This window comes from Beta vulgaris, chromosome 4 (assembly GCF_026745355.1).
Source record: "Beta vulgaris subsp. vulgaris cultivar EL10 chromosome 4, EL10.2, whole genome shotgun sequence".
Classification (NCBI taxonomy): domain Eukaryota; kingdom Viridiplantae; phylum Streptophyta; class Magnoliopsida; order Caryophyllales; family Amaranthaceae; genus Beta; species Beta vulgaris.
The window spans coordinates 4,801,067-4,823,361 of record NC_079205.1 but is presented as its reverse complement, the minus strand read 5'-3'; the positions used below and the strand labels follow the sequence as shown (position 1 = coordinate 4,823,361).

Below are 22,295 nucleotides of genomic sequence, written 5' to 3'. Positions count from 1 at the left end.
TTACTAATTAAGAAAAGTTTAAAAAATTAAGAAAAAATCAAAAAAGAAATAAAGAAAAGTTGACAAAAAGTAGAGAAAGTTTTAAAACCTTTAATCATTGGTACGTTTCTAGAGCAATTGTTTCCCCGAAAACTATTGTAAAATGAATATCTCTTAAAATCAAATGAAGTGTTATTCAATACGTAGTAAATTACTTATGAACGTCATATTCAAGTAGTGAAACATAAGCAACACAGGTTTTTAGATGTTGCCAACTCTCTTATTATTAAATTTTTATTGATTAGGAATACATTGAAACATTATTTTTATCACTTCTCAGGTCTCCCCTCAATTTATTACATACATATCAATATTTTATTTTAATGTGTCTAATAGGTCAGGGTTGGCAACTAGTGTTGCTCAAACATAATTTGGTGAATATTACTTTCTCAATGATGATGACTTCGCTTACATTTTCCAGCTGCATCTGGAATATGAGGATCATCCATTACACACTCAAGTCCTTCACAACATTGACGTTCTATGGCTGTAAAGCCGCCGCAAAACTGGCCGGCTTTCTGACATGATTGTCTTTTCTTGCAAACTCCGGTAGCATCTGGAAATTTTTTACCATCAATTACGCAATCTAATCCTTTGCAACATTGAATTTCGTGGATGCCGCCGCAATATTGGCCGGGCTTTTGACAAGTTCTAGTAGTTGGCTCACAATGTCCACCTGCATCTGCCATATCGCCTTCATGATTACAATGTAGTCCTTCACAGCATTGAAATCCGGCAATGCCTCCACAATACTCGTTATCCTTCTTACATTTTCTTATTTTATCAGCTGCAGTAAGGGTTGTGTGTGTAAGAAAGCAACAAGTCAAACATAAAGTTAATTAGATAACAATCTCTAAACAAACTTGTCATTTAGAATCATTCATGCATTCTCCACCCAGGGCCGTCTCAATTAGTTTGGGGGCCCTGTGCGAAATTTATCACGAGTAGGGCTGTACGGAGTTTGGTCTGGACTGTAACCAAACCGGACCAAACCGCATTTTAACGGTTTGGTTTGGTTTATGGTTTATAAAAATACGGTTTGGTTTAGGATTTTTTTGTTAATACGGTTTGCGGTTTGGTTTGGTTTTTCAAATATTATAAACCAAACCAAACCGTAAACCAGTATACCGTATTTTGATTATATATAATTTTTAAATAAAATTAAATTATTTTTACATATATGAAAATCTAAAAAAAAGAATAAAAACAACAAAATCAAATTCACATAATTTTATACGATTAAGAGGTTAGATTTAGGGTTAATATTTATTATTTAGGGTCAATTTATTTAATATTTGTTATGTGTTAGTACTTGATTGTTATATTTATTGTAATATAATGTAATTCGTTTGGGTCAATCCCTTAAACTTTGTCATAAGTTAATGAAGTAGTATTTAACAATTATGTGGAAAAAAATTATTTACTCGTTATAAACCGTAAACCAAACCACACCAAACCGTATTATTACGGTTTGGTTTGGTTCGGTTTGAATGCTAATACGGTTTGGTTTGGTTTGAAGAAATTACCAAACCGTATTTTGTGGCTTGGTTTGGTTTGACACTCAAACCGCACCAAATCAAACCGTGTCCACCCCTAATCACGAGCGTTCAAAATAATTTTTTTTTTTAATATGGAGCGTTTATGATATACTCACTGTTTATAATATTTTGTAAATACAATTGTATGAGGTCTTATTTGATTTATCTCTACTAATACTCTAAGGTATGATATAATGGTATTTTTTAAAAAAATAAAGTTGATAGCTTAAAGGTCAGATACATGTAAAATTTATGGGGTAATATTATATAAAATGTATTATGTTGTAAAATGGGAAGGAAATGAGTTGATAAAAGTAACAATATCATAAAACTAAGTTAATGACAAACAAGCAGTAAGGTAACGAGAAGAAATGGTGGAAAATAAGCAATAAGGAAGAGAAAACGATGACTTGAAGGTTCGAACCCACAATCATTCCTCTTCCTCATGTAAATATCAACCACTGATCTATGCTCAATTAATAGTAACGTATTTGTTAGATATTCAATATGAAGGAAAATTTTAAGCAAAAATGGTCCCCAAAGAAATGGGGGCCCTGTGCCGTCGCCCATGTAGCACATGCTACGGGCCGGCCCTGTCTCCACCAAACTTACGACAAGGAGGACGTTTTGGTAAATTCACCTGATGCGAGACTTGTAGATTAATTTCTCTAATAAGTCTTTTGTTCGATAATGAACATAGAGTAAGAACTGTGTTGACTTTCTTTACGTGGTGTTCTTAATGAATTTATACTCATTTATAAATCATGTACATAACACTAAATCACTAATCGGTTTTATGAATATATACACTCATTTATAAATAATGTATATAACATTAATCGATAATGTATTATGAATATATAACATGCTCACTATTAACATACATAAGGCCTTGTAAAAAAAAACACACACACAGATAAGGCGTTTACTTTTAGTCCAAAATTTTATCTTATTGATTTGAGAAAAATATATATCTTTATTTAGAGCATCATGTATTTATTGGTAAATGAACAATACATTAAGGAAGGAGAGCACTTTTACCTGATATTGTTAGAAAAGCCGCTAAGATAATTGTAATGATAAGGATGATGGAAACTCTCGCCATTTTTGTATGTATGTTAGTGATGATAAAGCAAATTTTCGATAAGTCATGGAGAATAAAGAAAAGGATTGATGAGTATATATAGCAGTTACTTTTGATGATCGATTTGTTCAATTCACCAATTTGTCACGGCTTTAGGTTATCGGTATTAATATCTATGAGCTGTAAATGAATTGTATAATTAATAGTAGTAGAATTACTGTATTAGTATATGATGAGTTAGAACTTGATGATCGATTTATAGTCATATTAATGTTAAAGTCTCCCATTACCGTCCCATCTCATCTTGCGCCCACGGTTATTGACTTTATGTTTTTCTCGCTTCACAACTTCCTTTTTATGCAGCTCTCTACTCCGACTTGGTATTATGAGCCCTGGAATAGATCTAAGCCGCAGATCTGTGGACCATCCACAAACTACTCTTATTCTTAAATAATCAATTATGTGGGAATGTCAACTAGCTTATTTGGTTAAAGCATTAAGATAAGAGGTTTATGATCCAAGATCAAATTCATCTAAATCATTTACCCTTGTGGCATCGTTATTGTCCAGAATTTCTAGCATAAATGATAAATCATTACATTAAGTTATGATATATGGAAATGCGTTCGGATCCTCTAGACTTACTAGAGAACTTCACCATGTAGAGTTTGGCTGATCTCGACCTTTCATTTAAAGCTACAGCTATTAGTTCAAAACTAGATAATTTTTATCTAAGGAAATAATATAAACTTCTAACCGATTTAGCACCCTACTGGACGCTTATTTGTTGCCATAGTTCATAATCACAAACCAAAGCTACTCAACCAATCTATTGTATCAAATATCAATCACAATTTTTTTTTTTAAAAAAAATCTCCATCACACGACTAAGAACAATATTGAAGGAGATTGATCATATAATTTGAGTGGTCTATATCCATATACTTTGGAACAATGTAAGTTGAATGAAACTCCATTTCTTTTCATATTATATACTTCCTCCGTTTCTAAATAAGTGCAACACTTCTTGTTTTCACGTTTGCCAATGCATTATTTTAACCATTAATATCTTCAATTATCAATAAGTAAAAATTATAGAAAGTTGATATTAAAAAAATTCACATTCAGACGAATCTAACATGATCCCACATGACTATGTTTTTACTAAAATGTAAATCACCAAAGCTAATTAAAGTTTAAACTGTGAATAGTAAACACTATACAAATGTTGCACTATTTAGAAACGGAGGAAGTATTTATTTTGTATTTTTCTACAATACATGGTTGCGTCAATGCTAATTATGTTACGGATGTATATTTTACGTTCTTATGTAATTCAATGCTTTTGTCAACATAATATAGACAACTACTCTGTCCATCCCATTTTATAATTGCTGTATTTCATTTTGGGTGTCCCAAAATGTTATTCCTATTTCTCATGTTTCCATTTTCAACATCACTTTTTACTCTCTCTCTCTCTCTCTCTCTCTCTCCATCCCTTTTCACATAGGTTTTTGACACTCTTATGTAATGTTCCTCAACTCTCATTGGTTGGATATAATAAAAAGCATTTTTTACTCTGTTTTTCCTCTTTTCACATGCCCATCCGTTTAATTTTCTCATTCTTTTTCATTTTTTTATGAAAATAATTCCAAAAACACAACTTCCAATGATACAAGTACATAATAATCATTATTTCCTTAATTTCTAGAGTTTTAAATAAGTGATTGGAGTTTCATTTTCTTGATTTTTATTTTTGGATAATTATGTTGTATTAATTAGATATAGATATAAAAAATTGTGATGAGAACTAGTAGTTAACTATCATATAGCTATGATATGTGTCTTAGAGCATCTCCAATGGTTTGATATAAGGGCATGCTTGCAATTTTTGCTAAATATGTAGCTGTAGCTTAATCATTGGAGAGAAGAAAAATAAACCTGCTTGCAAGCAAGTGTAGCCCAAACAAGCAGAGTAGCTTGAAAAAAATAAGAGGGAACACATCCCATTATGATATGCCATGTGGAAACTTCTATTTATTTCTATGTTTTAAAAAAATGATAAGCTAAAAAGTGATGTAGCTTACTATTGGGATACATTGTAGCTAGCAAGCAATGTTGCTTAAAAGGCTGATGTGGCAAGTCAAGCTACAAGGTGGAGATGCTCTTACTTTGCATAGTACCTCATTAAAGTAATGATTTATATTATGTATCTATTAGTATTATTGTTATTAGTAGTTGAAATGGTCCATTGTGAATCATGTGTTTTAGCTTTAATGGGAAACTCGTCTATAAATAATGAATCAAATGATCATATATATGTGTCGAACAATTGGTTGGATCCCTCGTATTGACATGAAATTTGATATAGTGGACAATGCTTGGATTTCTTTGGTCAAATTATGGGGGATGATAGGTTTTAATGTTTGTAAGCATAAAACAAGAGTAAGAAGGATAAACTTGTGACATAGAAAATTTTTATGTGCAGAAGAGGGTTATTGTCGTCTTGACAGAAAAATCCTAAAATCCAAAGAAGAACAGGTTGCAAAGTATGCCATGGTATCTCTTTAGCTAAGGCCACTGGAAAATATCATCAAGCTCTTTTGTATTTGATAAGAATTATGTAGTCCATTAAAAAAGAAACTAGTCACTTATTGTCATCACAAAGAAAAATAAATAATGAAGTACAAACCATTAAAAATTGTTCTTACATATGATTTTGATATTCACCCTAGAGCAGTACATGAGCTATTGGTGCATATGTGGGTGAAACATCTAATCTTGGCTACACCCGTTAATATCACAAAGATTATCTAAGGAGTAAGTGCCAATGAGACATGATTATGGAAAATCTGAAAGTTTCTTAAGGTACTTTCACTTGCAAGTAATGGATAATTCGTTTTTCCAATATTCAGTTCAGTTGAATTGTTAAGAAAGAATAACAAACATATTTTGGGGAGTTGCAAAGATTATCTTTGACTATGTTTCATTTGGAGACATATATAGTTGCCTTTGATACTACATTTGGCACATTTAAATAAAACTAGTTGTTGTACCGCGCGCTACGCGCACGCTACCCCAAAATATCGTAATGGCAAGTGTTTAATTGTTTTCCACAAACTCAAACAAAAAAAAAACATTCTCCCAAATGGTTAAATACGAAAACATAAATTTTGAGTAATACAAACCAAAGCTCGCTCGAGATATTATCGCCTTTTTCGAAACGTAGTTCTACCTTTTTCGTAATTATATGTATCTTCCTTATCCACAACTATTTGTAGTTGGAAATTTGAATGCCGACTCTTGAGCAATTTAAGATTTAGGTTAATATTAATAATTCTACGATAAAAAGAAAAAGGTATTCTTTTCTCTTTCCCTTTCTCTCTTACTCATCTTTATGATTTATCAATTTTCTAAAAATCAACTCCTACTCGTCCGCCTTCTTACTCCCTCCCCTTTCATCCTTTCTTCATCTTTCACTTGTTTTTTTTTCCATATAAACTACAAAAAATTGGAAATGTAAATAGAATAAAATGCAGGAAAAAAAAATTAATCTTACCCACAATAATACAAGGAAATTTGGCCAATATTTTTGAATGATTGCTAAACAACAATCGTCCTTGGCCGACGAAATCCGAAGAACAATCTTTATGAGCATATAAGATATATTTTACTCTCCTTTCACCAATCACATAATAAGTCTTGCTTTTATCTCTCTCCAGAGTGTTAAGAGATTTAGTGTCATGATCATTATTCTCTACAACTTTATGTATATATATACAAAATAGAAATGAGAAGAATAAATTTCTCCAAATTAAATGTCACTTATTCCCAAATTGATTATGACATTACATCCTTGGTTGACATCATTGTTCTTTATGTGAATACTATCGAACTTAGTTGGTAATTAAATTATCTGGGGATGGTACTCAAAACCTAGGATCAAATTATGTCTACATCATTGAGTTTAACCGCTCATTTACATCAAAAATACATCGTCTCTACAACTTTATTATATAAATAAAAGTAAATGCATATTGTAGAGGAAAGAAACGAAGATAAAAGGATTCATTTTACATGATGTTTGAATGTTTTAACTACCCTTGGCTCATTGTTAATACTCGAGGTATAAGTTGTAAGTGCTGACACAGTGACAGTCACCGGGTGCTCGGCAAAGCATGCACTTTTCTTGACCACCAACCAGAGACTCCAAAAGAATCCAATTTAATTTGGCAATGCAACAAAAATATCAGTAGGTGGAATGAACAGACGTAAACTCATCTAAATTAGACAGTAGTAGCAAAAACAGATAAGGCAATACTGATTCAAACGAAGTACAAGTATATCTAGCACAAGTAATAATGTAAATGTATTTTTAAAAGATACATTTTTCTAATATGAAGAACAGGTAAGTGATTCAATTTTAGGAACACACCCTCAATAACAATCCTGGATCAGAGTTGTTCTCACTTCATAAATAGGCATGGATAGATCTAATACTAATTCATTCACTCTAAGGACCGAAGTAGTAGGCAAATATTTGCAAAACCTCATTGCACCAGAGGTGTGAAGAACTATGATCAAGCAGAAAAGATGTGACAAAAGAGTACTTCAGAGTTCAGGATGCTTTTCTATATCATACCGAAAGGTGATTGACCAAAGTTGTCCTCTTCAAGATTCTGAAGGCTAATTAAAGTCCAGTGTCCAAAGTACATCACATATTTCAATTTCTAACAACTCAAAGGGTGAGTTCACAAATGCAAAATAGTGGTTCCAGGAAGACTTAACATGGCTAGTATATATTATTGATTCAAAACAGCAATTATTGTTTTTGGTTACGAACAAGAATCAATAGTCTCCCGAATCTGAGATGACAAATCTTAATGATAATTGACTGATTCTGCCTATCCAAAAGAATGTCCACCAATTTCATGCATTTGATAATTGACTGATTCTGCCTATCCAAAAGGTTTAGACCGTTAAGATGCATACATGACACACCTTGCACCCTCAACAGTGTTCTGGCACTGAAATATGTGTAACTGAAGCAAAACTTCCTCCTCTAACAATTTTACACTATTATGCATGCTCGGTATTTTTTTACAAACCAATGAAAAGTCTGACGAACCAGAAAACAAATAATTCAGGAATACATAAAAGCAACAATATTCTGGGTAAGAAGTTTACATGATCAAATCTAGCACGAAAAAAGTTCTACATTATAGAGAGATGGTATTTGCATCTGTACATTAGCGGAATGGCATCATAAACTAAGTAAGAATGAAGGTGAGACATTAACGAACATTTTGTTAGCATCTCCTGAATCTCTAGTGAAGTGGATGATAATTGACAATCTCCTGCATCTCCTGAATCTGTACATACTTTGTGACTTATACAGACATTACAGCTAAGATTAGTAAAATCGTAAAACCTAAAAACGGAAGATTGCGAGAAAAATCGAAGAAATTTACCTTTGTGATCAGGTTGGTGGAAAAACTCGATGGGAAAAGAGAAGAGAAAGAGATAGATAAGGTTTGGCGCATCAAAGTTTCACGATAAGCGATGCAATAGTCGCCGGATCTATCAATAACAATGACGGAAACCCTAGAAACTAAACCTCCAAAAGTCGTCCGATAATGTCGTCCAACACTGCTAGGTCCATCCCTTGACTTCATGCTTGCGTTGCCATTTTCGATTAGACGAATTCAAGCTTCAATCGATAACCTTAGGAATTTGAAAAGAAAGGAACACTTCAGGAGAGGAGGAAAGAAAGGGGAAAAGAAGATGGAGGAGCCATGAGGTAAAGCAGCATCCAGAGGACACGCGTGGCAAAGGGAGGGCAGGGAAGTAGTTATGTGAAGAGTGAAGGGAAAAATCCTCAAATCACTTTTCCTAAGGGTAAAATAGTAATCTTAGTGTTATTAAGCTATAGTAGAAGCATCAATTACCAAGTCGCTGCTATTCAAGAGTATATTAGCAAGAGCACCAGAGAGTGCCAATATAGAAAAATTCATACTTGCGCGAATAGATTTAGATCCATGATTCAATTTTGGAAGTTGGTGTGAAAGACTCATTTAAGCATACATAAATAACAAAAGACGTGAGTCAATAAGTAAAAGTTATCAAATTTATGTGCAAAACTGAGGAAAGAAGCCTTGGTTTAGAATCGAATGAATCACAAGTTATCAGCCACATTTCTTTTATGAGGAAAATATTCATAACGTTTCTCAAGAGTCAAGGGTGAAAATTTTCTGAATCTAACTAAACACAAATACATAATAGAAGTGATATACAAAACACAAATCAGGCCTTGTACAAAGATGATATTAAGTAAAAAAAATTAAAAAAAACACTCAGATCAATCCAATTGAAACCAGAAATCAATAAAGCACAAATTAGGGATCTTAGAATAACATAATCACAAGAGCCTAAAACATGAAATATCATAAAAGAAAGTCTAATTCAAAACATAACTGTTTTTTTTTTTCTGAAAAGAAATAAATGTATTAACCCAACATAAACAAAATGCTAACCTATTTTTTGACTTAATTCTCCCGATTGACATCCCACTCTGGGTTAGCAAACCAAAGGTCACCCTTTTATAATTTATTTTCTGCACATGTGCAACCCACTAAGATTTAAGAACCAAACAACCAAAATAAATATGCCCCAACTGAAAAATCAACATACACAAGATAAAGTCCACTTTTATAGTTTGTAATTCTCCTTTTATATTGTCTTCTATAATTAATAAATGCTACTTAATTAACTTATATTCATTCCCAAAAGACTACCATACTATTGGTTGATTTCAGTTCATTATTTACACTCAATGAATTTGTAAGACCATATGGACAAGAATCTGAAATCGCGGGAGTATATGTTCTTTAACCTAGTTAGACTTCAGTCCAATAAAGGTGAAGGGCGATGACCAATGAAGTCTTGGTATAGCAAAATTCATATCTTTGTCATGAAAGTTAAAACAATAGAAAAAGCAAGTGCGAGTAGTCATACATCAATAGCATTAATTAGCGACATCCTTCTTGGCTTCCCGCAGATTATGTCGATGTCGCTGAAGTAAAAGAGGGTGATATGCTTTAGGCAGACACAACCTCCATTGCTTCTTTGTCTTGACGAAATTTTCCAAATGCAAGTCTTCTGTAGATAATGGACTATTCTTATCATCAAGTACAAGTAACTTAGGATAGGATCCTCCTAATGACAGGCTATAACGTGCTCTAGCATTGAAAGTGAAATAACAAGTATAAGAGATTATGGTAGTGATCAGGTTTGTCAATGTAAGCACCATAGCACTATTTTACAATCATAAGGGTCTATATTATGGAACAAAACATAGGATAGAAAACAAAAAGCTTGCTTCTCAAATTTCAAATACTTCCTCCGTTTTTTATTAGATGTTACACTTTTCAAATCACGGACTCCTAGGTAATTTTTGAAGAAGAGAGAGATAGAGAGAAAGAAAACAAAAGGGCCCCATGTGAACATGTGATAGGAGAGAGATAGAGTGAAGTTATTACCCAAAATAAAAGTGTAACATCTAATTTAAAATTTCCTAAAATAGAAAGTGTAACATCTAAAAAAAACGGAGGAAGTATATATTAGTCTTAATAAGTTACATATTCAGAGTACATTATATCATCTAGAATGAAAAAAAATTAAGAACGAAATCATTGTCCAATAAGAAGGAAACATATGAAAATACTTGCATGCTTACAAGTAGCAGATAGACTTCTACTTATTTAGCTACAAACCATAAAATCCAATAAATTCACCCACCCAAAGAAAAAGATGTTTAAGACTTTTATATACATAAAATATGGAGAGTAAGTACCTCCTGCCTAAAGCAGCGATCAAGTTTAATTTTGAGCTCAGTGCAATTGCCGAAAATTTTGACAAAAGGGTGATCTCCATGACATTTCTGGAATGCCTCAATGATCTGCACGATACAATGAGAGTCTAAAGTCAATAACTCCTCTGATCTTTTAAATGTGGGAGTGCAGCAGGGCTAAGACAACAATAGCCAAATTTGGGTCAAACAAGCTGTTTTACTACCACCTCTTTCAAGAGAAAAATACTTGATTAGTTCAAAATGACACAAATTAGGGGGAAAAAAAAAGAGATATTATATGATAGCACTGGCAAAAGGAATGGAAGGATTTAGATTAAGTAGCATGAGAATATATAGGTACATATTACCATCCATAGACCACAGGAACAAAAAATTACATTGAACCATTGCAGATAGGAAAGAAAAATGAGTATTGACAGCCAGAAAAATACCATATTGCAAGTTCATTTTAATATACATCACTGCACCTTTTAGTAGAAGGGATATAGAATACCAAAGAACAGCGTTAGTTTCCAGAATATACATAAAATCAAGATGCTAAGCTGTAGCATGCACGACATAAGATCAGAAATGAAGTTCAAAAACAAAGTAACAACTTACTTCAGCACACATAGGGTGCTGGTGCAATGTCAATGGAGGACGCATCTCGTGTAGCACACTGAAAGAAACTGGTAAATAACATTTAAAATCAATTGTTAGCCGAGAATTTTTCCTGTTAATAGAAACAATCTTAAGGAAGCAATGAAGACACCTTTAAAAAGATTTAAGCAGGAGGGGTTGGGTATTGGGCAAACTGAATAGAGAGAGAAAAGAGCCACTGAACACCTCTAGAACATAACCTTATAATGCCATTTCCCTGGATTTCCCCCAGAAAACACAATAATGAAAACTTAAATCGAGACACGGAAAAAAAAAGTTTTAGCTGCTAAATTATTTGGTATCAAGATGAACAATCTTCCTTAAAATCCATCAATTTCGAGCTAACGCTGGAATATTTAGAGAAAAAAAGAAGCGCAAAATTCGAGAAACTCGAGTAAATTAAACCTAATTCAAAAAAAAAAAAGCAAACAACATCATAAGATTAAAAATTTCGAAGAAAGGAAAAGGCGAAAATGCAAGAAAACATATGAGGAGAGAGAGAGAGCGGTTTAACAATTCAACATAACACTTGAAAATTGACCTCCGAGTATTCGTTACAATTTGCAAATCTGCCAAAGAGCCTGACCAATTTATCCCTACCTCCTTTCTCCACTACAACACTCTTATTGTGATCACTTCCTGCCAACTATTAAAAAATGAATTGAGAGAGAACGAAGCTTCAAGAATTGAATAATAAAGAGCGATAGAAATGCAGAATCCATAGACTACACTCAGATGAGTGAACTACAGAAGCAAGAGGCATATTAGTGGCTTGGAACATACAAGTCATCCATACAATTACTTTTTCTATCCACCTCTTGTACCTTTTCCCTCACCCCTCTTGCTCCTTTTCCTATATCTGTCTTAGTCTTCTTTTAGGGCATTATTAATCTCTCTCTCTCGTATCCTTCTCATTCGATGTTAGTAATTAATAATACATAGCAAGGTTTGAAACCTTAAAACAATTATATATACTTTAGTTAAAATGTATCTTCTTAAACCATATAAAAGGTGGTAAAGGGAGTAATAATATGATGAACTTACTTTGAATAGCACTTAATAGTGGGATCATGAACTTTTGAGACTTCTTTTTTCTATGTGGATTTGGGTACTCCTAAGTCCTAACAGCCCGTTTGGTACGAATTCATATGTGGTGGTAATAGTTATTTGAGTGTGAATCTGCTAAGGGTTCTTATGTCAATATTCATGGCATTGGTAATGCTACTTCAGCCTTAAACATCTATCTTCTGTCTCAGAAAAACAAAATCAAATCAAGAAGTGAACAAAAAATAATTAGAAGTGAACTATTCATCATTAGAAGAGAGGCGTGAAGAAGAGAAGAAAAACGAACCCACTCAATTTCCAACCGATCTCAGAAAAACAAACATTAGATCTGAAAGAAGATTCATAAATATGAGGAACCCAAAATCAAATCAAGAAGTGAACAAAAAATAATTGCAAAACCCACATCAAACTAAAACAAACTCAAACAAACTAAAACATGAAGAAGATAAATAAGAACAAATTTGGATCCCCACGAGTTCTATCATTAATTTCTTTTCTCAAACAAATTGCCCAAAAGAAGCGTAGAAGAAAACCCTAACCCAGAAATCGCAAAAATCTGTATCAAAAACTAAAATCTATCAAAACCATGGTCATCCCATCAATTCAAATTAGATCAAAGATCGAAGATTTTAAAAAGAAAAAAAAGAAAAAAAAATACAAAAAACGGAACGAAAAATTAAAAACCCTAGTTTGAAAATATGACAAAAGCAAGAACCGAATTAGCATCAAAAGAAAAAATTCAAAGCAAAACACAATACTACAAGTTAATTAGATTGAAGAGGATAGCGAGAATCACCTTTAATAATGGCGCTCCATAACTCCATAACAATGGCAAAAAAACAGAGAAAGAGGAGAGAGACAACAAAAGAGGCGATGAAGAGAGAGAGGATTGAGGACTGCGGAGACTGAAGAGAAACGTGAAGAAGAGGAGAGAAAGAAAGGAATGTGCGATTCAGATGGAAGGAGAGATGGAGGGCTCAGATTTGCCAAGGTTCAGATATCTTCCGACTTTGAAAGTAAAGGAATTTTGGCTATAGTTATTAAAAAGATATGCTGCTATAGTTATTAGTTATTAATATCCTTTTATCTAATAACTATAGCACCTTCAGATTTTGGGACATTAGAGGTTCAGATATCTTCCGACTTTGAAAGTAAAGGAATTTGTAGAGAGAAATTAGGAAAATAGCATAAACAGGAGAAAAATTTGAAGAACAAAAGAGATAAAGAAGAAGTATGACAAACCCACTAATTTTTGGCACATTTTGAAATTGCAGAAAATATACAAGCCAAGAACGATTGAGAGAAGCTACCGAATATCAACATCTAAAACTTTTTAAAAAAGTTAATCAACACCATAAATCAAAATTAGCTAAACCCATCTGAAAAAAGAGAGAAATGTTTAACACCTACAACTCAAAACATCCCAAAATCCAACATTTAGCCATAAAAAGTCAAGCATTAGACACTAACCTGTCTCTAATGTTGCTGTTGTTAATGAAGTGTTGCTGTTGTTAATGAAATCCCACCTACACCAACTGATAGAATGATAGCATTAAACCTTCTTGCGCTGTCAAATTTCATCTAATAGAACTAACGATTAGGAGAAATAGCAAAAAAGGCTAAGAATCAAAAAAGCAAAAAATGTAGAATAAGTGATTATTATACCCAAAAAAACAACCACAAAAAATAAGAGAAATCAAAATCTTGCTTATTTACTATCCACACACATCAATTGAATGAGGAAAATTTGGTGAGCATTATTATTTTAATACAACATGCAAGATAGGAGGGGAGGAGTTTGTTTAGATATGATAAGACCATGTTTCAAACAATTTAATTCTAGCACATGAAGCTTGCTCACTGAAAGCAGAGTCCTGTTTCCACAAATTTGGGTGCCACAAATTCACCTATTCCAGTGCATGTGTCGTTGATCACATACCATGAATATATATTTGGCAAGGGACCAGAACATACATGGGATAAATTAGTAGATGGGTTTAAATAATAATGGCGAGCATTTACTAAGAGTTGGTGCTTCAGTTTGCCGTTTCTCTGTTTATCTTGCTTGTTTTTGGCAGATTTATCAACATGTATTCTCTAGATGTTGGCTAAACTTATTTCCACACTATTGTTTATGATACTCTATAAATAAATAAATTGATTAAAAAGTTTACCACAAACGACTCATCCATCATCTTACCAGACGGAGACGTTTCCTGCCGAACTCCACCTCCTCGGGGACGAGGAGAAGCACCAGGTGTCTGAGACTTTTGCTTTGGCAACACGACAAACAAATGGTCCATATGTGAGGAAGCCAACACTGTCTGCTCCTTGGAGTGATGAGCCCTGTAACCCTGCAAGTTGTCTTAACATCACATACACATACAATTACACAAATGTACAACCAGGACAAAAAAAAATTCCATTTGATTAGATTAAAAACCCAATATAAAGAAATTGCTCCCATTCCATACTTTCATATCTTAGAAATTTGTTCAATTTCAACCCCTCAAATTGAGGACCTCAAAAAACCCAACAACTACAGAATTACAATTCCTAAACCAGAAACCAAATTTTGACGACAAAATTAAAAATGACAATTTGAATTCATCACTTTGAAAATTCAGTATCAATCAAATCAAAAGAATTGAAAGTACAAATTCGATCAAAGAGAATCATAATCTTGTAATTATTCAGCGATCACAAAGAAGAATCAGAATAGCATAACAACAACAACAACAACAACAACAACAACAACAACATCAAAATTCGAAAAAAAGAAAAACCCTAACTGAAAGAATCGACGACTCCAACGATGGAAAGAGGATGACGGCAATTCTGACAAAAAGATTTAGGAAGATTGGGGTCCAATTCAAAGTTTCGGCCTTTATTAGTATCACCTCCATCATCAAGCTGCTTCTCCTTCATCTTGTACACTATTTTTGTTTAGTTTTTTTCTACTGGTTGTATACTTGTATTTGTAGATTTTCTCTCTCTAATGCCTTCTCCTTCTTTCTCTCTCTAAAAACCTTCTTTTCTGAAAGAGAATTGTATGGCTTAGGAGAGAGAAGAAAAGAATTGAGAGAGTGAGAGAGACACACAGAGAGGAGAGAGGAGCAGTGAAGACTGAAGAAGAGGGAGATGAAATTAAGGGCTATGATTTTTTGGTACTTTTAAAAGTAATTACTCAATTTCAGATTTAATTCATCAAAAAAATCATCAAAGAAATCAATATAACATTAACGAAAGAATTAGCAGTGAAAAATATGGAGAAAAATTGATGCACATCAAGAGAATCGTGAAGAAGATGAGAGAAGAGAAAAAAAACAGAAAAAATTCAATCGTTACCTCAACAGTTCAGATGAAGAAATCATCAAATGGTCGATCTTTGTTCATCTCCCAAACTACACAATTCTCTGCAAAAAAAATCAAAAACGAAACCTTAATAACCATAAAATTACTCAATTTCAGAATAAATGAACCCGAAAAAATCATCAAAGAAATCAATATAACATTAACGAAAGAATTAGCAGTGAAAAATATGGAGAAAAATTGATGCACATCAAGAGAATCGTGAAGAAGATGAGAGAAGAGAAAAAAAAAACAGAAAAAATTCAATCGTTACCTCAACAGTTCAGATGAAGAAATCGAGAGGATCAAATGGTCGATCTTTGTTCATCTCCCAAATTACACAATTCTCTGCAAAAAAAATCAAAAACGAAACCTTAATAACCATAAAATTACTCAATTTCAGAATAAATTAGCCCGAAAAAATCATCAAAGAAATCAATATAACATTAACGAAAGAATTAGCAGTGAAAAATTGGGAGAAAGATTGATGAGAGAATCGTGAAGAAGATGAGAGAGGAAGAGACGAAGTGAAGAAGAGGAGAAGATCGCTCCGAGTCGTCGTAACAGTGAAGAAATTGCAAGCTTTTGTGACAGCCATAGCCATAGCCAAAACCCTAATTTTTCTACATCTAGAAGATGGAAGATGGAGAAGATGAGAGAGAGAGTGACGGTGAGTGAGTAGAGAAAGAAGTTAGCCAAAGAAGAAGGGTGCCGAGACAAATCGTGCGGTTTAGATTGAGTGGTGATGAATGGCTGAGATTGTCCATCTAAAAGGAATAGTGAATTTCACTATTTTGTGACTCAGAACACTATTCATTTGAATAGTGTTTGAACTCCAACTTTTAAAAGGTCTAAGATACACCGCTTGGTTTTTTTGTCGATTGTAACCATTTCAAGGAGACAGATTTTTTCGGAGGTGCTCTATTATATGATGAAGCAAATGAATCTTTTAACTTATTTGAAACCTTTCTAGCAACCATTGACTAAGCATCTAAAGACTATTTACAATTCAAATTAAAACATTGCTATGGGAAATGCTATTGCAGAAGTGATGCTGAATGTGTGGCATGGACTATGAACTTGACACATCAAGGAAAATGCAAGAAAGCTTTTGTTAAGCAATGGAGCTGATATTCTTACAGAATTCAAAGCATATATGTATAGCAATTGAAGGAGAGGTAGAGTTTGAAGGAACTTTTAATGCATTGCGTGGGAAAGTGAGAAAGATTACTTAGTTAGTCTTCATTTATGCCTTCAAGAAATAGTGGGTGGAGTATTATATAAGATACATATTTTCCTTGGAAATTCGGAGCACTCAATTAAGCAAGAGCTTCAATTCAGATTTAGAATATTATCTAAAATACAACATGCATGTTATGTGATTTTTCAAACAATTGGAGATAGTATTTTATTTAAAGCGTTAAACACTAGTGGAAAAATGAAGAAGGGCTGCGCTGAAAAAGGCATGTAGGACAAGGAAGGGCTACACTTTTTACGTAAAAGCGCAGCCGTTCAAGCTTAGAAGGGCTGCGCTTTTAAGGTAAAAACGCAGCCCTTCAAAGCTAGAAGGGCTGCGCTTTTACCTAAAAAGCGCAGCCCTTCCTACCAAAAAATAATAAAAACAAAATTTTGTTTTTCGACGTTTTTTTACTATTAATCTCACATTTTCTGAATTTTAACATTTGCATTAAACTTTAAAGTAAACCATCCAAATCCAGAAGAGAAGAAATTACAGAAGAAAAGAATTTATAGATCTACAATGCAACTAAACCCAAATATACAAAAGAGAAGAAATTATAGATCTACAATGCAACTAAACCCAAAACAAATAAAAAGAACGAAACGAAAAGGAATAAAAACTAATATACAGAAGAGAAGAAATTATAGATCTGAAAATACAAGAACATTAATCAAAACAAAGATTAAGAAATTATATAGATCTGAAATACAAGAACATTAATAAAAAACTACCTCCAAACATTAACCTAATAATGTTTAAATACATAAAACAAAACCCTAATACATAATTAAGGAAATAATAAAATTCGAAAAAACTTAAAATGCCTATTTGGAGCCTTAAATGAACTCGGATGGCTTAAAAAGCCTATACATCACGGCTTAGCGATGAGTTTGACTCGTTGAACCGTTCCGCTTCCGAAAAGGTATCACAATAGGCAATCGGACTCCATTGGCATGATTAGTGCAAATCATTTCAGGCTTTTTGTCGCAACGTTTCTGGGAGTTTTTGAGAGAGAAGAGAGGATGATAGAGAAGGAGGAAAGGGAGGAGGGACAGGATAGAGAAGGAGGAAAATGGAGGAGGGACGTGAGAGAGGAGAGAGAAGGAGGGATAATATATTTGACGAATCCCGCTTAATATTTGAAGCCCGCGAATTTTTTATTTCAATTTTTTTTAAGAAGGGCTGCGCCTTTCTTCAAAAGCGCAGCCCTACATGACAGAAGGTCTGCGCCTTTGAAGAAAAGCGCAACCCTTCACTTAGTAGGGTTGCGCTTGTAGAAAAGCACAGCCCTTCTGAGTGTGAGAAGGGCTGCGCTTTTCCTAAAAGCGCATCCCAACTAAGTGAAGGGCTACGCTTTTCTTCAAAAGCGCAGCCCTTCTGTTATGTAGGGCTGCGCTTTTTTAAAAAAGTGCAGCCCTATAAAGCGCAGCCCTTCCTTTTTTTCCCCTAGTGAAAACAAGAGAAAGAATGAGTTTATTCCAAAGCAAATAAAGAATCAAGATAGGGATGATTTATTTACTTAATAAAGTTGGTAAACTATACACTCTTAGATTTTTGCAAGCTTTCAAGATTAATTAGTATGAATTGTATACTGCAACTTATGTTAAGGATCATGTAGAAGGTCAACTTCACAATGAATATAGAGTTGTCATATTTAACCTAGAGAATGATAGCTCTATTGATACAGAATACCAAGTATCTGGTGATGCTTCGATTAAAATGGTTTCATGTAGCTGTAGAAAGATTGAGAGATTAGAGACACTAAAATGGTTTCATATAGTTGTAGAAAGCATGAATGTTAAATTGATTCCTAAAAAATAAATTTTGAAACACTATACGTCTATACTAGAGAAGCTAGGAATAGAGTCGTACAAGATAGATGTGAGAGGATTGTCCTTGAGGACCTTCTACTAGAAGCTACTCATAGGTATAGAGCTTTATGTATAAAAATTTTGAAAGTCGCTTGTCAAGGATATAGCTTTGTAGAAGTATCCTCATTGGTCGATAATGAGTTGGATAATATTATTGGTGAGGTTAACAAGAAACTGTCAAGCATAAAAGCAAAGCAAAGCAATCAAGTTGCTTTCGTTGTCACCGATTTGAATGGAAAAGTGCAGCCAAGTGATGCAAAAGACTATATTTAGCAAGGCTACTTTAAGAAAAAAATAATCGAAAAAAGGCAGGAAGAAGGAGAAAAGGTTGGAGAGAGAAATTTCATGATAAGAATGTTAAAACTCAACCATCTCAAACAAGTGAGACCAACAAGCACGACATGAAGAATGCATCATCAGATCAACAAAGTAAAGAAAATCAACCACCACATGTATAGTAAACAAATGTTCTAAACTTGTTATCATGCCATACTATGTATTACCAATTCTTTTTTTTTTTTTCCCTCACAGCAACTTGAAAAGCATGTTGTTAGAAAATATCCTTTATTTATTAAACATAATACTATTAAATCTTATGCTGTTTTAAAATGATTATTTTGAATAATATAAAAGATCATTAGAACAGGAACTAGAGAGTGCCTTACCGCACCTCCGTCTAGGCACACAACCACAAATATAATTCTTACATTTTTGAAAAAAAAAAAATCTACACTTTGTACTTTAGCACTATTCACATCCTATTTGACCATATCTTTTATGTATGATTTATACATAAGCAAAATAAAGTCATATAGATTTTTATTGAACTTGTCTCAACATTATTAACTTTTTACATATAGGTATTGAAGATTTTTTTTATGGCACGATCAAAGTTTTATATTGACAAATATGAAAGTTGAACTGCGTACTTAAATTATTAAGAAATAGATGTTGTATATTTGGATATTATGTTATCACTTACTACTTAGTTCTTTAGTTAAGCGTTAATATTATAGGTTATTTTTGACAAAGACAACTATAGTTGATTAAAAAAGATAATTAAAAACAAAATCGAATCGCAAATTGAGACAGACCAAACCGTTTTTCTTTGGTGGCGATTTGGCATAATTTGTATCATTATATTATTTGATTCCTTGTTTGCCAAAATGTTGAACCTCATATCAATAATATGGTTTGAATAATTTCCCAAACCACACTACGCTAATAATATCCCTAAGGATTTATTCTTTTCAATTTAATTTTACTAATTAAGAAAATTTTAAAAAATTAAGAAAAAATCAAAAAAGAAATAAAGAAAAGTTGACAAAAAGTAGAGAAAGTTTTAAAACCTTCAATCATTGGTACGTGTCTAGAGCAATTGTTTCCCCGAAAACAATTGTAAAATGAATATCTCTAAAATCAAACGAAGTGTTATTCAATACGTAGTAAATTACTTATGAACGTCATATTCAAGTAGTGAAACATAAGCAACACAGGTTTTTAGGTGTTGCCAACTCTCTTATTATTAAATTTTTATTGATTAGGAATACATTGCAACATTATTTTTATCACTTCTCAGGTCTCCCCTCAATTTATTACATACATATCAATACTTTATTTTAATGTGTCTAATAGGCCAGGGTTGGCAACTAGTGTTACTCAAACATAATTTGGTGAATATTACTTTCTCAATGATGATGACTTCGCTTACATTTTCCACCTGCATCTGGAATATGAGGATCATCCATTACACACTCAAGTCCTTCACAACATTGACGTTCTATGGCTGTAAAGCCGCCACAAAACTGGCCGGCTTTCTGACATGATTGTCTTTTCTTGCAAACTCCGGTAGCATCTGGAAATTTTTTACCATCAATTACGCAATCTAATCCTTTGCAACATTGAATTTCGTGGATGCCGCCGCAATATTGGCCGGGCTTTTGACAAGTTCTAGCAGTTGGCTTACAATGTCCACCTGCATCTGGGAAATCGCCTTCATGATCACAATGTAGTCCTTCACAGCATTGAGATCCGGCAATGCCTCCACAATACTCATTATCCTTCTTACATGTTCTTATTTTATCAGCTGCAGTAATGGTTGTGTGTGTAAGAAAGCAACAAGTCAAACATAAAGTTAATTAGATAACAATCTCTAAACAAACTTCTCATTTAGAATCATTCATGCATTTTCCACCAAACTTATGACAAGGAGGACGTTTTGGTAAATTCACTTGATACGAGACTTGTAGATCAATTTCTCTAATAAGTCTTTTGTTCGATAATGAACATAGAGTAAGAACTGTGTTGACTTTCTTTACGTGGTGTTCTTAATGAATTTATACTCATTTATAAATCATGTACATAACACTAAATCACTAATCGGTTTTATGAATATATACACTCATTTATAAACAATATATATAACACTAATCGATAATGTATTATGAATATATAACATGCTCACTATTAACATAGATAAGGCCTTGTAAAAATAAAACACACACAGATAAGGCGTTTACTTTTAGTCCAAAATTTTATCTTATTGATTTGAGAAAAATATATATCTTTATTTAGAGCATCATGTATTCATTGGTAAATGAACAATACATTAAGGAAGGAGAGCACATTTACCTGATATGTTCAGAAAAGCCGCTAAGATAATTGTAATGATGAGGATGATGGAAACTCTCGCCATTTTTGTATGTTAGTGATGATAAAGCAAATTTTCGATAAGTGATGGAGAATAAAGAAAAGGATTGATGAGTATATATAGCAGTTAATTTTGATGATCGATTTGCTCAATTCACCAATTGGTCACGGCTTTAGGTTATCAGTATTAATATCTATGAGCTGTAAATGAATTGTATAATTAATAGTAGAAGTATTAGTATATGATGAGTTAGAAAAATCCTCATATTAATGTTAAAGTCTCCCATTATCGTCCCATCTCATCTTGCTCCCACGTTTATTAACTTGATGTTTTTGTTGCTTCAAGACTTCCTTTTTATGCAGCTCTCTACTCCAACTTGCTATTATGAGCCCTGGATCAGATCTAAGCCGCAGATCTGTGGACCATCCACAAACTACTCTTATTCTTAAATAATCGATTATGTGAGAATGTCAACTAGCTTATTTGGTTAAAGCATTAAGATAAGGTGTTTATGATCCGAGATCAAATTCATCTAAATCATTTACCCTTGTGGCATCATTATTGTCCAGAATTTCTAGCATAAATCATTACACTGAGTTATGATATATGGAAATGCGTTCGGATCCTCTAGACTTACTAGAGAACTTCACCATGTAGAGTTTGGCTAATCTCGGCCTTTCATTTAAAGCTACAACTATTAGTTCAAGACTAGATAATTTTTATCTAAGGAAATAATATAAACTTCTAACTGATTTAGCGCCATACTAGACGCTTATTTGTTCCCATAGTTCATAATCACAAACCAAAGCTACTCTACCAATCTATTGTATCAATTAGGGGTGTTTATTGAGCAAGCCGAGCCCGAATAGCACGGGGCTCGGCTCGAGCTCGTTTAACTTTTCATGGGCTCGGCTCGGCTGTGAGCTCACCAAGCTTGGGCGAACCGAG

At 33.2% G+C, this 22,295-nt stretch overlaps 2 protein-coding genes across 17 annotated transcripts; both read right to left on the bottom strand.

The window, feature by feature from the left end:
* Nucleotides 1-217: 217 nt before the first annotated feature.
* Nucleotides 218-21,582, bottom strand: LOC104907026 (hypothetical protein). Of its 3 annotated transcripts, none has more exons than XM_048642654.2 (2): nucleotides 21,329-21,582; nucleotides 218-826 (listed from the first exon to the last, which is right to left on the bottom strand). In XM_048642654.2, exons 1-2 carry the CDS (start codon nucleotides 21,390-21,392, stop codon nucleotides 429-431), a joined length of 462 nt encoding a protein of 153 aa, XP_048498611.1. In that variant the 5' UTR covers nucleotides 21,393-21,582; the 3' UTR covers nucleotides 218-428. The 3 variants fall into 3 exon arrangements, with proteins under 3 accessions (XP_048498611.1, XP_048498610.1, XP_010694176.2); XM_048642653.2 differs by lacking the exon at nucleotides 21,329-21,582 and adding an exon at nucleotides 2,619-2,860; XM_010695874.4 differs by lacking the exon at nucleotides 218-826 and adding an exon at nucleotides 20,175-20,783 and having other exon boundaries at nucleotides 21,329-21,578.
* On the bottom strand, nucleotides 6,623-16,260 carry LOC104904732 (uncharacterized). 14 transcript variants are annotated; one of them, XM_019251788.3, is made up of 11 exons: nucleotides 15,861-16,260; nucleotides 15,584-15,651; nucleotides 15,028-15,272; nucleotides 14,436-14,589; nucleotides 13,706-13,770; nucleotides 11,132-11,199; nucleotides 10,514-10,618; nucleotides 9,676-9,819; nucleotides 9,195-9,274; nucleotides 7,965-8,033; nucleotides 6,623-6,890 (listed from the first exon to the last, which is right to left on the bottom strand). In XM_019251788.3, exons 3-11 carry the CDS (start codon nucleotides 15,161-15,163, stop codon nucleotides 6,776-6,778), a joined length of 936 nt encoding a protein of 311 aa, XP_019107333.2. In that variant the 5' UTR covers nucleotides 15,164-15,272; nucleotides 15,584-15,651; nucleotides 15,861-16,260; the 3' UTR covers nucleotides 6,623-6,775. The 14 variants fall into 14 exon arrangements, 11 of the variants coding, with proteins under 11 accessions (XP_019107333.2, XP_019107337.2, XP_019107342.2 ...); XM_019251792.3 differs by having other exon boundaries at nucleotides 9,676-9,816; XM_019251797.3 differs by lacking the exon at nucleotides 9,676-9,819.
* Nucleotides 21,583-22,295: the final 713 nt, after the last annotated feature.